Source organism: Spinacia oleracea, chromosome 4, assembly GCF_020520425.1.
Source record: "Spinacia oleracea cultivar Varoflay chromosome 4, BTI_SOV_V1, whole genome shotgun sequence".
NCBI lineage: Eukaryota > Viridiplantae > Streptophyta > Magnoliopsida > Caryophyllales > Amaranthaceae > Spinacia > Spinacia oleracea.
The window spans coordinates 153,401,455-153,419,644 of record NC_079490.1 but is presented as its reverse complement, the minus strand read 5'-3'; the positions used below and the strand labels follow the sequence as shown (position 1 = coordinate 153,419,644).

The following is an 18,190-nucleotide window of genomic DNA, read 5'->3' as shown; positions in this document are numbered from 1 at the left end:
TTAAGGGGTGTTGTATAGTGCGGGCATGCGACGACGAGCAAGGGAGCTCGTCGCCCATGTGGTACGAATGCAGCGAGCAAGGCGAGTAGCACGCGAGCACATGGTAGCAGCCCTGCCTTGCGTCGAGTGCTGCGATGATGCATGGGCGGATGGGCGAAGAAGCAAGGCGAGCGAGAATGGCAGGCGCGCGCGCGCGGGCAGCGAGGGGTGCCTCGCAGCACGAGTGCTGCCTCGCCCAGCCTCGCCAAGCAACTGCTGCTCTACGAAGCAGCGAGCGATGCTGCGCGCAAGCGTGGCTCGGCTTGCTGCGTTTGCGCGTGGCAGCTGCTCGTGCCTTGCTGTGCGATCACTCGTGAGGGGCGATGCTACCTCGAGGACTCGACGGGGCATGGGCGCAAGCCCATGGCCTCGTCTTGACCCGATTGATGCGTTTTGAATTTAATTTTTAATTTTCAGTTCGGAAACGATTTTAATTAATTTTAAAATTCGTAATTTAAATTGTTTTCTTGGATTTTAATTTTGAATATTATAATTATTATAAATTTTATTTATACTAATTATTTTACTAAAATTAAATCTTGAATTAATTTCAATTCGTTTAATTCAACTGAAATTAATTAAATTAATGGATTCGATCATAAATTTATATGAGCTTTAAATTTTAATTAAATTTGTATGTTTCCGGTTAGACTAGAAATACATTTTTATGTTTAAAATTAGTAAAGCATATGAATTTATTGGTTTAAGTGGGAGCATTTTTAGTCATAAACTCTTGATTAGGTCTACAAATCCTTTAAGGTTAAACAACTTGATTAGAATTAATAAGGACTGAATAATTGGTAGATTATTGGTGCCTTTAATTAATTGCTGCAAATATTTATGTGATGCATAACGTGTTTTACTAACCAGCTATGTGGGCCATTCATGATAATGAATGGGTGAATGGTATATATTGTATATGTACTGTTTTGCAGGTTATGGAGTGACTAGTATGGCCCAAATAGGATAGAAAATATGGTATGCGTACCATTAATTTGAATGTAATTGGTCTAATGCACCAAATTTGTTTTTCAATTTAAATATGGTCTGCGTACCATCAAATAGTTGTAATTAGTTTAATTATAGCTTATCCTATTTGAAGAAAATGGCGTCTCCCACGGTGAAATTCAAGACGAAGTTACCATTTTCGAGACGGACTTTGAAGTTGAAGCTTCAAGATGAAGTCGGGCCATACTAGATCACATTTATCTTATGCATGCTTTAAGTTATTTATTGCTTTAAATATGTCTTAATTATGCATGAGATTGTGGCTTGATTATGTTGCATGATTAAGATTTTAGTTCACTTAAAATCTAACCAACATAGTAAGAGCCTTAAGTTCCAAACCTAAAAATTGAGTTAAAAGGTGCCATGCCAAAATAAACACTTGCTTGGATATCCTTTACATCAATCTAGTAATAGTTTTCGCTGAGCGAGGTGTTACTTATTGGTCCTAAAGGGGTAAGGTACACAAATAATTGTGAGTACATGTTAGTTTTGGTGAAACTCAACGATATAAGTAAGGAGTCCTTTTATGTCGTGGCAAAATCGATAGGTTTACCTAATAAGTTCTTAGACGTACCTATCAACCAAGAGTAGTTTCTAGACTATTAGCAAAAGGCTTTTGCTTACCTAAAAGATTTTAGAATTGAGTCTAAATACATAATGTGCTTAATTCTTCAATGGGTTTTAGGGTCTTGGAATCATTTTATTCACACCTGCCGGAACACATAACTTGAATAAATTGCTTAATGAACATTGAATTATGCATGTATGCTAGAATTTAAGTTTATTAAGAGAAACTGTGAATGGTTATTTATTTGTTTATTCTTTTCAATTGTAGTTTTAACTATGGCAAACAACAATCAAAACATCATCATGGGTTCTAAGCTTATGGTGAAGCTGAACCTAACAAATTTTCTTGAATGGGAAGCTAAGCTAGTTGAAATAGTCATACTCAATGGACTTGAGTATGTACTGTTACATCCCATGCCAAGCTACTATGCCAGAGACATGACCCCTGAAAGATTTTTCGCCTGGGATGCGGATCTCAAAAAGGTTATGAGTCTCATGCTGAACAATATCCCTGATGAATGGGCTAGAAGGTTTGTAGCTTATGAACCTTTTACGCTCATCAAGAATCTGAGGGATATCTGTCGTGGAAGCAAGGAGGACAGGGACCTGAACGTCCATGAGTTGATTGAATCAATGTCTGGTCTAAAGGTTAGTTCTCCCAACAGGTGTTATAGGATGGAAGTCCAAGAAACACATGTTCAGCTCCTTCGCACTAAACAAAGGGTAGGCGTCCCACTAAGGTTCCATGTGGATCTTATGCTTTCATATTTCGATCGCCTAAGTCTGCTAGGAACACCAATAAGCGAAAGGATGGCAGTCTCTATCTTGCTCAATTCACTGCACAGTGGGTTTGGTCGCTTCAAGCAACTATACCTAAGTGAACCAAGAGAAGAAACAGTTGCAGAATTTGTTCACCTTGTCAGAAAGGCTGATATAATACTGGACTGCGAAGCCAAAGATTTACTCAAGGCTAAAGGGAGACCGTTCAAGAAAAGTGGAAAGTCCAAGGGCAATGCTAAATCAAAGCAGGACAAGTCCACATCAAGCTGTCTTTATTGTGATGGAATAGGCCATTACAAAAGAGAATGTCCAAAGCTAAAGGAAGATCAGAAGAACGGAACAGTCGTTCCATCTTCAGGTATTTTCGTTATAGACTGTATACTTGCTAATTCAACTTCTTGGGTATTAGATACAGGTTGTGGCTCACACTTATGTTCCAATCCACAGGGACTAAGAAGAAGTAGAAAGTTAAGCAAAGGTGAAGTCGACCTACGAGTGGGAAATGGAGCACGGATTGCTGCATTACCTGTAGGAACTTATTATTTGTCATTGCCCTCTGGTCTAGTTTTGGAACTGGAAGAGTGTTTCCATGTTCCAAGTCTTACTAAAAACTTCATTTCTGTTTCTTGCTTAGATGCTAAGGTCTTTTCCTTTTTAATAAAAGATAATAGTTGTTCGTTTTATTTTAAGGAGATGTTTTATGGATCTGCTAGATTAGTCAATGGACTTTATTTATTAGATCACGACAAACAAGTTTATAACATAAATACCAAAAAGGCCAAAAAGGATGATTCAGATCTCACCTATCTGTGGCATTGTCGATTAGGCCATATTAACTTGAAACGCATGGAAAGACTCCAAAAGGAAGGAATTCTAGAACCATTTGACTTAGAGGATTATGGTAAGTGCGAATCATGTTTACTTGGCAAAATGACAAAGCAACCTTTCTCTAAAGTTGGAGAAAGAGCAACTGAACTATTGGGTTTAATCCATACAGATGTATGTGGACCAATGAGTACAAATGCTAGGGGTGGTTTCAGCTACTTTATCACTTTCACTGATGACTTCAGTAGATATGGTTATGTCTACCTAATAAAGCATAAGTCTGAATCCTTTGACAAATTCAAGGAATTTCAGAGTGAAGTAGAGAATCAATTAGGCAAGAAGATTAAAGCACTCCGGTCTGATAGAGGCGGTGAATATCTGAGTTATGAATTTGATGACCATCTGAAAGAATGTGGAATTCTATCAGAATTCACTCCTCCTGGAACACCACAATGGAACGGTGTGTCGAAACGGAGAAACAGAACCTTGCTAAACATGGTTAGGTCAATGATGGGTCAGGCCGAACTTCCAATAGAATTTTGGGGACATGCACTAAATACAGCTGCACTCACTATAAATAGAGCTCCGTCTAAAGCTGTTGAAAAGACTCCATATGAGTTATGGTTTGGAAAGCCTCCAAATGTGTCTTTTCTTAAGATTTGGGGATGTGAAGTATATGTCAAGCGATTAATTTCAGACAAACTTCATCCAAAATCTGACAAATGTATCCTTGTGGGCTATCCAAAGGAAACAAAGGGGTATTACTTCTACAATACATCTGAGAACAAGGTGTTTGTTGCTCGAGATGGTATCTTTTTGGAAAAGAATCAAATTTCCAAATTGACAAGTGGGAGAAAAGTAGACCTCGAAGAAATTCGAGTTGAACAACAAACTCTAGAGAATGCTCAAGATGACATTCAGGATGAAACTCAGAGATCTTTAGAAGTATCTGGTGAGAATCATGGTCAATCTAGAAATGTAACCCCGCGTAGATCGCAGAGATATAGATCTCAACCGGAAAGGTACTTAGGTATTTTGACGAACGAGAGCTATGACATTCTATTACTTGAAAGTGATGAACCTGCGACTTACAAACAAGCTATGACGAGCCCTAGCTCCAAGCAATGGCAAGAAGCCATGCAATCTGAATTAGACTCCATGTCAGAAAACCAAGTATGGGATTTGGTCGATTTGCCAGATGGCTACCAAGCCATTGGAAGCAAATGGGTTTTCAAACTGAAAAAGGACAAGGATGGGAAACTTGAAGTTTTCAAAGCTAGATTGGTTGCAAAAGGTTACAGGCAAGTCCACGGTGTGGATTACGATGAAACCTTTTCACCAGTTGCAATGCTAAAATCTATTCGGATAATGTTAGCAATCGCTGCATATTACGATTACGAAATATGGCAGATGGATGTCAAAACCGCTTTCTTAAACGGCGTTTTAACAGAAACTGTGTTTATAACACAGCCTGAAGGTTTTGAGGATCCAAAGAATGCTAAAAAGGTATGCAAGCTAAAGAAATCTATCTACGGATTGAAGCAGGCATCCAGGAGCTGGAATATACGTTTTGATGAAGCAGTCAGTGACTTTGGTTTCATCAAGAACGCAGACGAATCTTGTGTATACAAGAAGGTCAGTGGGAGAAAAATTGCTTTCCTAGTATTATATGTTGACGACATATTACTTATCGGAAATGACATTCCTATGTTGAACTCTGTCAAGATTTGGCTTGGGAAATGTTTTTCGATGAAGGATCTAGGAGAAGCACAGTACATATTGGGCATCAAGATTTACAAAGATAGATCTAAAAAGATGATTGGACTTAGTCAAAGCACTTATATCAATAAAGTACTTGATAGGTTCAAGATGGCAGACTCCAAGCGAGGCTACCTACCCAAGTCTCATGGAATGACTCTAAGCAAGACTCAGTGCCCAAAAACACTTGATGAGCGTAGACGAATGAATGGGATTCCGTATGCATCATTGATTGGTTCAATAATGTATGCTATGATATGTACACGCCCGGATGTTGCGTACGCACTCAGTGCTACGAGCAGATACCAGTCAGACCCAGGAGAGGCACATTGGACTGCTGCCAAGAATATTCTGAAGTACCTGAAAAGGCACAAAGATGACTTCCTGGTCTATGGTGGAGATGATGAATTAATTGTTAAAGGATATACGGACGCAAGTTTCCAAACCGACAAAGATGATTTCAGATCACAGTCTGGGTTTGTCTTCTGCCTCAACGGAGGTGCAGTAAGCTGGAAAAGTGCTAAGCAAAGCAACATTGCGGATTCTACAACTGAAGCGGATTACATTGCTGCACATGGAGCAGCAACGGAAGCTATATGGCTAAGGAAGTTCATAGGTGAACTTGGTGTAGTCCCCTCCATTAAAGGACCAATAGCCCTTTATTGTGATAATAACGGAGCTATTGCACAGGCAAAGGAGCCTAGACACCACCAAAGAGTCAAGCATGTACTTCGTAGATTTCACCTTCTACGAGAGTTTGTTGAAAGAAAAGAAGTCGAGATAAGCAAGATTGGAACTGATGACAACATATCAGATCCATTGACTAAACCTCTGCCGCAGGCGAAGCACAACTCGCACACTGCAGCTATGGGAATCAAGCATATTGGAGAATGGCTTTGATGTCCTTATTTAATGTTTTAAAGTTTTAGAGTTTAATTCTTTGTAAAACATTATTGGTTAATCATTCACAATAAATGAATAGAATTCATTTTCCATTTATTTTGTGGTTTATTAAATGATGAGTCCCTTCAATTTGACGATATATTCAAGATAGACTGTCAGGACCAGTCCTGTGACTAAGAAATGTCTATCAAGTGAACTTGAATGTCAAAGGTTGAAAATGGTCCCTGGTCGGAGTTTTCTATAAAATTGGACGCATAGAAAACGTTAGACGACTGGAATGCAAGATGACTAATAGTTCTGTTTCTTGAACTATGTAGACATGGCAATGTCATAATCATTTGCATAGATACTTACTTTGGGAAGACTAGTATCGGACAGACCTATGAAACTTTACTGTAAGATATGAAAATCTGTCATAAGTAAATTCATTAAAATTATTAGACACTAAATCCTCAATACCTGAGTGATTTGAGATTACTTGTTTGAGAACTGGTTGCTTTGACGTTGACCAACCGTCGCACCGTAAAAGGAGGCTATAAAGGCAACGCTCAGGTAATCACCTATCAAACGAAGTCTAATCTCAAGATCACAAGATTAGGATTGTCCTCCCATAAATCGGGATGAGATGCTTAAACGTTGTACAAGGCCACTCGGAGAGCTAGAAACTGTGAAATGCATGGCCGTGCTCGGATGAATCATAAGCTATGATTATCTGTTTATTTGATCAGTTGAACTCTGAAACCGAGAAACACCTCTGGACATAATAAGGATGACAACTCTTACCTTATGTTCAAGAGCAAGCATCAAGCGACAAAGGAATTAGGTAATGCACACTTGTCCCTAAGGACAAGTGGGAGACTGAAGGAAATAATGCCCTTGGTCCAAGTATGCATATAATATTAAGTCTAATAAATGCGGTTCAGTATTAATTAACAAGTTAATAATTCAGTGAGATCAAGTGAGCTGAATGCCTAGCTAGAGGCCGCTTCAGTTCAAGTGGAATTAATGATATTAATCCACAGCTTACTCTTGACTGAACCCGTAGGGTCACAAATAGTACGTAAACGGATCAAGTATTTAATGGCATTAAATACTCCATCTATGGATATTCGGAATCGACGGATCTTGGTTTCAGTGGGAGCTGAGATCGTCACAAGCAAGAAATGAATACTCCGGAAACGATGATATTGCCGGAAACGGAAATATGGATCGTATCGGAAATATAAATATTATCCAAGTCGTAGATGTTGCCGGAAACGGAAACATGGTACGTATCGGAAAATATTATTGGAAATGGAAATATTACCGGAATCGGAAATATTGCCGGAAACGGAAATATTGTCAGAATCGGAAATATTACCGGAATCGGAAAATAATTCCGGAAACGGAAATATTAAATATTTGTTCGAAACGGAAATTAATTCCGGAATCAGAAATATTAAATATTGTTCGTATCGGAAATGAATTCCGGAACCGGGAATTTAATCGGAAGCGCATCGTACGAATTAGCATCGGACGAGGCTTGCTAGACGAAGGCCCAACACGAAGCCAGGCCCGCGCCCAGCAAGCTGAGCGCCCAACATGGAGCTGCCACAGCCTCGCCAGGCCCAGCGCAAGGCCAGGCCCAGCAAGGCCTTTGGCGCGCGCAAGCTGAGCGTGCTATTGGGCTGCGAGCAGCGACTACTCGTGTGGGCCGCAAGGCCTGCACGGGTGTTGCGATGCTCGTGGCCATACGATGCTCATGTTCGTAACGAATCCTAATCCTATCGGAATTCGTGTATTGATTAAATCCTAATCCTAATAGATTAAATTTATTATTTAGAATTCAAGTTGGATTCTAATTAATAAATCCAAATCCTAGTAGGATTATAATTCCTTTTCCATACCTCTATAAATAGGTGCCTAGGGTCATAATTTATAGACACAATTGAAGTATTCAAAGGTAAGATTTTCAAGAAAAATCAGCCACTCTCTTGCCCCTATTTAGCCGAAATCTATACTACCTTAAGGGCGATTCTAGTTGGTCAAGCTTAAGGCGGATGTGCTGTGGACTATCTACGGAGGGACGACACTTGGAGTCCTAAAGACTTGTTCTTGTTCGGTTCGGGCGCAGCTAGGGAGGGCACGCAACAAAGTGTATGCATCTGAATTATGCTAAATGATTATGTGTGAATAATATGTTTCCTGGCTTTATGGTTTTTCCTCATGATTTATGTTTTGTCATATGTATGATAACCTAACACCTAGTGGGCGAGCGATTGGGTTTGGGATAGGTGTACTACTAGCGAAAGTGCCGAGTGGACAACATTCGAAGCGTATGCACCCCCCGGGTGGCTATGGGTATCCTTATTCCCAACTCCCGAGATGAAACATGCCAAGGGAGCCAAGATTCGTTATGCGGTTCTGTCAGTTCACATTAATATGCTGATTTTCAGGTCGTCCCAACTTGATAGGGAAATAAACGCGGGGTAGGATCGTTTCTCCCTTCAGTTATTTTGATTACCTACGAGCACGAGTATTTCATTAACATCCCCATCGGAGTCGCCACTGTGAGGGGGTCGAAAAAGCACGAGGCTAATGCGTGACCTCGTTCCTCGTGGGCGTGACGTTGTCAGATCAAGTGTAATTGGATTTCCTGTGAGTTTACACCCAATCGACTAGTAATATAGGAGTCGCCATTCAGTTTTTAACGACAATGAGAAAAACTGACAAAACCCGGTTATCGTGACATAAAGGGAGTGCAATTATGTTCGACCGCGACGGCCATAGGTTCCCTTGTGATCCCTGGTGTGGGGATCGCTCAACGTACACCCGCAGGGCAGAGGTTGAGAGTTCGGGGGACTGTAGCTACCGAGAGGAGTGCTCATCGATAATACTCCAGAGGCAGGTTATCCTTACTAGCTCAGCATAAATAATTGAAGGGACATACGTTAAACTATTAAACTATTCTGAATTGATTTTAGCAATATGCAACACATAACACTAAATCGATCGTGATTATCTTATTTAGATTGATTTAAGGTACCTAGCATGATAATTCAATTGTCCAAGGTATTATCTTATTAGGCGTGATAGATCAATTAAGTTAATAGTTTGACAATTTTATAAAAGGGTGATGAAAACGATTAAATCATATGAGGGACACATTACAACGCACCCTTGAGAGGTGCGTTGTGGTTCTCAGAAAACTAACCACTTGGCTTTGCTATTTCTCCTTTTATTTAACGAATCTCGGGTTTCTAAGCAATGTTCAAGTATTTAGGCTTAATTCATCAAGCTACAAGGGGCAGGACGCGTTCTGTTCGACTTTTGGGTCGATTGCGACAGAACGCCGGATCAATTTCGCAGCGTGAGGCTTAGGCTTAAGGCTAGAGTCAATACTCAGGTTATGGAATTGTGTGTTGTTTTCACGTCGGTTTTAGGCTGTATTTATAGGAAAAGAGTGTGTGGAAAGATAGATTTTAAGATACGAATCCAAAAAGAATCCGGAAATAAAACGGCCCCAGGCATTTTCAGCGCCCAGGGCTGGGCGCCGAAGATTTCGGTGCCCAGATCCAGGCGTTGAAAATGGGATCAGGGCCGAGTTCTTTGTCAGATTTGGACTCTTAGAACACGGAGCTTTTGAGATTTATCCGAGTCTTTTAGTGCGTATTAACTTATGACGGAATGCGTCTGGGCCCGTTACGAACTCTAGGTTGGTTAGGAATTTAATTAATACGTAACTCTTATTTTTTAATTATACCAGGAATGCAAATTCTATCTCTTTTAGGATTTATGTTGGAGTGCAACACCTAATTCTGACAGGTTTCTATCTTTTATGATTTTGCCACTTTTAACAATTACCTTTTACGGCGGTTACTATTCTTAGCAGGTTTCTATAAATAGCAGTTTTGGCTGAAATGAAAGGGTGATTGAGATTCGTTATTTTATAGGAGATGCGTTGCCAAGTGGAGATTTATGTTCTCATCATCGAACCTTCCCTTTCGGGAATGGGGACAAAAGTAGGCGTCTACAACTTCACAATAATGCATAGATTTAACCAATAATATCTTGAGTTTGAGGTACAATACAAATTAGCTATTAGTATGCATTAATTCAAATGAGGTATCAGTCTAATGGTAAAGACGGAGGGAATGTGCACGATAACTTTCAGGTTTATTTCTCCTCCTCCAATTGTAATTTGTATTGCCTTTGTGCTCATCACACACTCAAAAGAAAAATTATTAATTCCGTTGCTCGATATTCTTATTTACTGTTTTAAATATTACTACCTATTAATTTAATGTAACTTTTACCAGTTATGCACAAGATATCTCCAATACTGTAAGTTTGTAACTTTTCAACACTCCCTATAATAATGCTTAGTATAACCTTACTTTCTTACAAGAATTCACATTTTCCTTACTACTAGCCCGTTCATTGAACGGGCCATAAAACTAGTTTGACAAAAAAATCATCCCCACCAATGACTAAAAAGAAAAATTCACCACTCTTCTATTGCATTATTCTAAAACAAACATCATGAGTGACATGTGTCACCTCCCACTGAAAATTTTTCCCGCCAAAGTTTTCTTATTTTTTATTCACTTAACTCAATCTTATGACACTATACAAACTATACTAGACAAGGGGTAAGTAAAGGCAACTCTTGGGGATCAAGCGTTTTTCATACTAGCAAGCCACGTGTAGCTACTAGCACACTTCACTTTAAACAACAATCAATGGTTGAGTTGTTTGCACAACTTGTCACTAATTGCACAAACGGAGTAATCAATATAAAGGGTATGACTAGATAAGAGGGAGTCCACCTAGTATAGCTATAGCAAGTCAAGGTCTATGGAGCATTGCGCACTAATACAAATCATTCATATTCGATGGTTACGGTGTGGTTCAAGAACTAGCGATGTGTTTCTGATTTCATACATAGGTTCCCGATGCTTACAGTGACAACTAAATAAATAGAAATGAGACTCAACACCCACTATAATCACTCTCCTATGGTCAACACGAAGAACGAGCGCTTTTTCGTGCCAGGTGAGCGTTTCCAGTGTCAACAACTCTGTGCTCAATGTCTATCTAGGAGAACAACTATAGCACATGCTCGAATCACAACTTTTTCTTAGGGGTTGGAACAAGGAAACAAAACAAGAAAGACCAACCTAAGTCCATCTAGCATGCTTATACACCCATCTCAAGCAATGACATAATCCTACAACAACTAGAAAAATCCAACAAACACCAAAGTTAATACAAAGGAGAGAGCTAGAAAGAGAACTCATGTAATAATTCTACTAGGGGTCACTCGACCCCTAGGCCTAAGAGAACTACTCACACATAGTATAACTTAAACCTAGTACATCCAAGCAAACCATACATGAAAACAATTAACGAGCCAGGTTTCGGATCCATTTGATTTGGGTTGGAATGGATTGGGTTGCTGCAAAATAGTTTGATATCGGGTTTTGAATTATAACTTGGTCAATATTTTCCAGTAGGATCGAGTTGAATATAATCGGATTGGGTTTAAGGTTCCATCTCACGGATTATTAACGGTTCGGATTCTAAACGATCGAACTAACCTAACGGGTTCAGCTGTTCAAGTTAAGAATTGACATCTCTCATAGTATAGGATGAGAATTGATTTTTATATCTAACATGAAATTATGGGTGATGCGTGAAAAATAATTAAAAAAATCTACGTATTTTTCTATATTTATTTTCTAAATTAATTTAACTTTGCAATTAAAGTTAAAATATGTAAATCATGCATCGCATGGGTCCTACACTAGTTTTACCTTAAAAAAATGGATAAAGTAATACAAGTGTGTAAAAAGGTAGGTGGATGTAAAAAGAAAATAAATAAAGAAAGAGAGAGAGAGAAATTGAGTGGAAAGTTGTAAATGTTATGGGGTAGAAAGGATAAGACATTAAATTTTAATGTCCAAAAATAGTACTCTGTATTAAGTATAATGTAAGATCATGTACATTGTGGCTTTTGGAGTGACACTCCAAGTTGCCACTACAACAAAGTAGGGCTATATCAACACCACCTTAGCAACAATTTTATTAATGTTGCTATAAGTATGCTTATAGCTACTGTTTTCACTTTGTAAATAAAGTTGGATTTTAACTTTAGAAAAGCGTTGCTGTAAAATGTATAGCAACATTTTTTAAATTATTCAATTGAATAAAGGATTTAGCAACACTTTAATGTATAGTAGTACTAATTAAATTGATATAAAATAAATAAAAAAAGAACTAATGTCGCTTACTGAAACTAAAAATAAATTAAAGGAAATGTTCATGGAAACGGGTTTGAGACATTTCCAATAAAATAAAGGGTACTTTGGCAGTTTTAACCTTTTTTTAACGCAACGAAGGAATTATTATATTAAGCTAAAACATAAGATAGTAATCCAAACTTTACAAAAGGTACGAGCAAGACCACAAAAACTTGCAGCTCGTACAGATTAAACCAAAAGCTACTGTAACATCTATTCCTTAACCCAAAAACTGATCCCCCCCTAAATACACTAAGCCCAATATTATATTCATCTAGATAAGGAAAGGGGATACTTAAATTACCGAAACTACTCTTTGTCGCTTGAGAGTTGGCCTTTCTTTGCATCTGAAGCTGTCTTTGCACTCACCAAATGAGTAGTCACTTTGGTAGGTATAGTTCCAAACATAATTTCTGTTGTGACCGTTGTGGAGGGCTGTTCTTCTGGTGGGGGTGGAATCTCCAAGTTGATTACTTGTTCCCGTCATTGAGATGCTGAAGAAGACTCCCCCATCTGCTTTAAACTATCCTTGGCCTGCTTAAGCTGAGTCTGATACACTACATCCGTGAATGGTGGTGGATCAAGGAACACTTTATGTCCCAATGCCATTGAAATTGCATACTGCCCCATACAATGAGCTAGCTTGTTGAATAATCTTGGAAGATGGGTGATCGAGAAAGAACTGAATCTTGTCATCAGGCAAGCTACGTCTTTGATAACCGGTGCCAATTCATGATGATAATAATCTTCCATTGATGTCAACAATTTTATCAACAGCTCCGCATCCGTTTCCACTTCAAGTTTTTGCACTCCATACTCGACTGCCATTTGAAGGCCTTCCCTCAACGCATAAAGTTCTGCTGCAAGTGGTGTAATGGCATTGTATTTACTCGCAAAACCAATATACCAATTTCCTGTCTCGCTTCGAAACACACCACCACCACCTGCTTCATCTTTCTCTTTCCAGCTACCATCTATGTTCAATTTTAAAAAGCCTGGTGCTGGTGGTTTCCACGCTGGAGCCTTCTGCAACCAGTTTCCTGCTCCCTTTCCCTGCATCATTAAAATATTTTCCCTATAATCTACATAAAAAGCATTATAGACAGAAAAAGGTTTGATCATTTTCAACTCAAACACTGCTCTATTTCGTGCCTTCCAAATATGCCACACAGCCACAATGAAAACCATTCTCCAACTCCTGCTTAAACTAAGATTATAAGCCATCCATTGTTGCCAATTCAAATTAAAGAAAGAATTCAAGCAAACTTCTTTGGCTACTGTAATACGTTGGAAAATGAAATTCCAAAGAATGCTTGAATCACCACAATCACGAAATAAGTGTAGATGAGTTTCAGGAATATAGGAGCAACGACTACAATATCTAGAAATTGACTCCATGTACATCGATAAAGTATTTGCAACTGGCAAAATTTCATGAACACAATTCCATAATAACATTCTATATTTAAAAGGGGCCGTGATTTTCCAAAGGGCTTTCCATGAAACGAAGTTGTAATTCCCAGAAACTTCAAAAAAGGAATTGCAGATAAGAGAATAAGCAGATTTTATAGAAAAATTACCATCATCTAACTTGGACCAAGTAAAGAAATCGTTGCAGTGAGACACTTTGGCCAATGGAGTTGCTAAAATATCAGATTGAATAGACTCTGGTATAATGTGAGCCACTCTCTGGAAATTCCACTGTCCTTGTTTTATTATATCCCTAACAAACAAATGACCCACCGACTCCGGAATATCCTTTTTAATTAACTTATACAATGGTTTGTCACCGACCCAATGATGATACCATAGCGAAGTGGACTCCCCATTTCCGATTCCTATCTTTATCCCTTTTTCCAAAAGGTCCCGTCCTTTTAAAATGTCCCTCCAAACTGGGGAGTTAGAAGGTTTGGCAATGAAATCGAAAAAGGACCCATTTTTTACATATTTATCTTTAAAAATGCGTACCCATAGTTTTTCCGGTGAGGTTAGCAATTTCCAGCCCAATTTTGCCATAAAGGCAATATTCCATTCCTTTAACTTCTTTATTCCCAGACCCCCCAATCCCATTACATATTTGGCTCGTATTTCTTGGAATGGCAGTTTTAACCTAGGTTTAAAATACATTCAAAAAACAAACCTAGGTTTACAAAACTCATATCGACTTCGAATATTCATCGTCTTCTTCGTCTACTTGCCGTTCTTCGGCGGAACTTTGGTAAACCTCCTCCTCCTTTCTAATTTCTCCATCATCTATTTGCTGGAATTTTGAAAATTGAGCACTTTCTATATTCATCTATTTTCTATAATCGAGCTTCGAATTCGTTTGATTGAAACTATCGTTGATTTGGTTTAGCGGGTTAACAATTAATTGATATATTAAATTGAATGGGAACCTTCATCCAGGTCCAAAAAACTGATATTGATATCTTCGATTGTTCATCGTCTGTTCGTCAACTTGTCGTACTTCAGCGGAACTTTGGTAAGACTCCTCTCCTTTGTTATTTATTAATTTTAATTTCATCATCTTATATTTGTTGGAATTTCAAAATTCGGGCACCTTCTATTCATCTATTTTCTTATAATTGAGTTTCAGATTTGTTTGGTTAGAATTATAGGTGATTTGGTTTAGCCGCTTAACAACTAATTGATATATTGAATTGAATGGGCACCTTCATCTATTAAATGTAGTTGAGTTTTAAGGTCGGTGGAGAACAATAATGGTAGAAGTCGGTTGAAGGGGTAGTCGACTGTGGGGGGGGGGGGGGGGAGCGTAGGTGGAGGCTAGTAGTGGTGGAAGACGGTTGAAGGGTGTTTGGTTGGTGGTGTAATGGAGGGGGCAGAGGAGGTAGGGGTCAGCAACTGTGTACTTCAAAATAAGAGTTATACTTTTATTGTAATTTAAAGGCTCTTTTCCTTTTGAGGTCATTGGAGGCTTATATTATACAATGATATTTCGTTCTCTACAGTTTTGTTACTTCATCAAAACAATGTTTCACAAGAAATAACTTCATATAAGATCAAGGCTGCTGGTATGGAATAATACATTCTTCAATTGATATATGATATATCAACTCTAAATATTCCTATTTAGTGCATTTGCATGCCACTCTTTATCCTCGGTTATTTATCTAAGACAGTAACGAGGGATAACTATTAAGATCAATGAATTGCCAATTGGTTACGAGGTTGCATCACAAATATAACTCTGGTCATAGCCTAAAAAGTTGAAGTAATGATGTAAGCTTCACCAACCAGTTGGGTAAGGAGAGAGGATAGATCAGCAGCTCAGATCATTTGCAGGTTCTAACAATCACTTAAGAGAGGCTATTTTTGAATTACCTGCTATTACTTTAAGGGAGTCACAAGTTACTAGAAGTATCTTACAACTGATTGTGCTCAAACAATAACTGCGACTATTTATTGCTAGAACATTTATTATCTTTTCAAGAGTGAATCCCTTTACAACTATGTCCCTAACCTAGGGAGAAACCTAAAGGATAAACCCTCCATTACCATATGATTTACAACCAATCTGCTGAAGTTTATAATATAAGCATGTGTTCAATGTAAGCATAAGCTTCTTGCATGTTTTCTTAAATCCACTAGATTGTTTTTTCAAGTTGCTCATTTGTCTTTGCCACTTTTCAGAAACATAGTTTATCAAAGATGTGTAACAGACAAATTGAAGACGTAAATACACGACTAGTAGGAAAAGAAACCCAAATTACTGCTCATTGCTCTGCTGACAGACTTTAGTGTTGGCTCCAACTTTTTCTTATATAAGGTCAGAAGCAGTTTCAGTTTGCAAAGTGTGGGAAACACAGGTGTTTTCTGGTTGTCAGGTAGTGTGGTTGCAACTCGGTTTCTTTCTGGTGTTTTATTCTGGTCTGGTGTTTTTTTGTTGGTGTGTCTTATGGTGTATTCTAGTTTGTTATGTGTTTTTTCTTTTCTTATTTGTTCAGGTGTTTTTGGCCTCTGTCTTTAAGAATCTAGGCAGTTTCTTTGACTGGTGTTTCTGGTTTGCAGGAGTGCCTCAGATCTGGTTGGTTAATGTGTGGTTTGCTTTTGGTCTGGCGTGTTTTGTCGTTGGTTTGCATTGTTCTTTCATTTCTGGTGTGCAGGAGTGTCTCAGCTTTGGTGTGTAGGGTGGTTTATTATTACTGAAAGTGTTTAGTCTCTTTATGAGGGTCTGCATTTATTTTCTATTTTTTCCTCTAACCTTGCAACTTATGCAGTTATGCTTATCACTTGCCCAAATGAACAAATGATTGGTACGGTTAGTGTATGTGTATTCTTTAGCTTCCTTTGACTTGCCAAGATTATTTTATTACATGATTGAAATTGTTTAATGAGAGATCTACACATAAACTATAGTATCACGGTGTTGGCAAATGCTTCCAGAAGAATATTAGGGATTATATTATTTCCTGGTAAGTGGATGTTTACGTGTCTTTTAAGATAAAATATTTGAACTTAATTGTGTTGTAGAAATTAATATTTAATTTATAGAGAGACTCGAATGATCTCTATTTATATATCGATGAGAGTAATCATAATTACATATACAATCTATCAATAATTTTTTTACAAAGTGTTTGAATATTTCTTCATTTTATAAATTACCCTAGCTTGACTGCAAAAATGATTGCAACAGTTTTGGTGTCTACGTTTTCAAGTGATGCATAAATAATTGTTGGACACCAATCTCGGTCATGGTTACATATAGGTATGCTTTATAAAGCTTCTTTACTTATTTTGTTATATGTAGATTTAGAATTACGATGTTTGATGCTTATGAAATTGTGGTGTTTGATGATTTTGAACTTTTGGTGTTTGATTATTGTGGAATTTCGGTGTTTGATGATTGTGAAGTTATGAATGAATTAGGCAGTAACTCCATAAAAGAGAATACCTTGAATTTCGAAGACAATTCTAGAGAAGGAGAAGTTTTTGGAGAGACATGGAATGAGCTACAACTTCAATGTTCTGGGATATTTTTTGTTCAAAATGATTCCGCTTGTTTATATATAGCGGAAACAGGAATCGGTAAACGGGAATAAAAAAACCTAAAACTGAGTTCATTTTGGCCTGTTCTGCTGAGTTGTTTGTTCTGGTTGTCAGTCTGCAATAGTAGTTCTATTTCCGCAAGCGTGGCCTCTGGTTACTGGTGTGTTCAAGCAGTATTGCATACTTTTTTTTGACTTAGTGGTTTTCAGCTGTTGGTTTGCAGGATTGTAGCAAGTTTTTGTTCAGATAGGGAGGGGAGGTTATTTACTATGTGACTTGTACTGCTTTCAAATATTAAAGATTACCTATTACTTCCTTGTTCTAGTGTCTATCATGTTAGATTATGATACATATGAACAACATAAATCATGCGGAAAAACCTTAATGCCAGAAATCATAATAATTGCACATAATCATATAATTAGTCTAGGATGCATACACTTTGCAGATTGCCCTCCCTAGCTGCGCCCGAACCGAACAAGAACAAGTCCTTAGGACTCCAAGTGTCGTCCCTCCGTAGAAAGTCCACAGCACGTCCGGATCCGCCTTAAGATTGACCAACTAGAATCGCCCTTAAGGTACTATTATTTTCGGCTAAATAGAAAAGAGTTTTGACTGATTTTTCTGCTTAAAAATCCTAGCTTTGAATACTTGAAATCTCGTGTATAAATTTGTGACCCTAGGCACATATTTATAGAGTATGGAAAAGGATTTAGAATCCTATTAGAATACCAATTAGTTTAATCAGAATCCCTTTAGGACTCTATTAAATAAATTCTATCTACTAGGATTAGGATTTAATCATAGAACGAATTCCAATAGCTTTAAGATTCGTATCGCACACAACCGCACACGAGCACGAGCACCGCACAACCCGCGCAAGCCTCGCGGCCCACGCGAGCTGCACATCTTGCAGCCCTTTTGCTCGCAGCCCACATAGCTCGCGCGCGCGCCATGCCTTGATGGGCCTGGCCTTGCGCTGGGCCTAGGGAGGCTTTGGCGTGTGTGTTGGTGCGCAT

General features: G+C 38.4%; 1 protein-coding gene and 1 long non-coding RNA gene across 2 annotated transcripts; one reads left to right on the top strand and one right to left on the bottom strand.

The window, feature by feature from the left end:
- Nucleotides 1–12,644: 12,644 nt before the first annotated feature.
- Nucleotides 12,645–13,619, bottom strand: LOC130472040 (uncharacterized). Its single transcript, XM_056842452.1, has one exon. The coding sequence runs from the start codon at nt 13,617–13,619 to the stop codon at nt 12,645–12,647; it is 975 nt and encodes a 324-aa protein (XP_056698430.1).
- Nucleotides 13,620–14,166: 547 nt separating this feature from the next.
- Nucleotides 14,167–17,482, top strand: LOC110791900 (uncharacterized). Its single transcript, XR_008919903.1, has 2 exons — nt 14,167–14,379; nt 14,568–17,482. It is a non-coding gene; the product is annotated as an uncharacterized lncRNA (long non-coding RNA).
- The last annotated feature ends 708 nt before the right edge of the window (nt 17,483–18,190 follow it).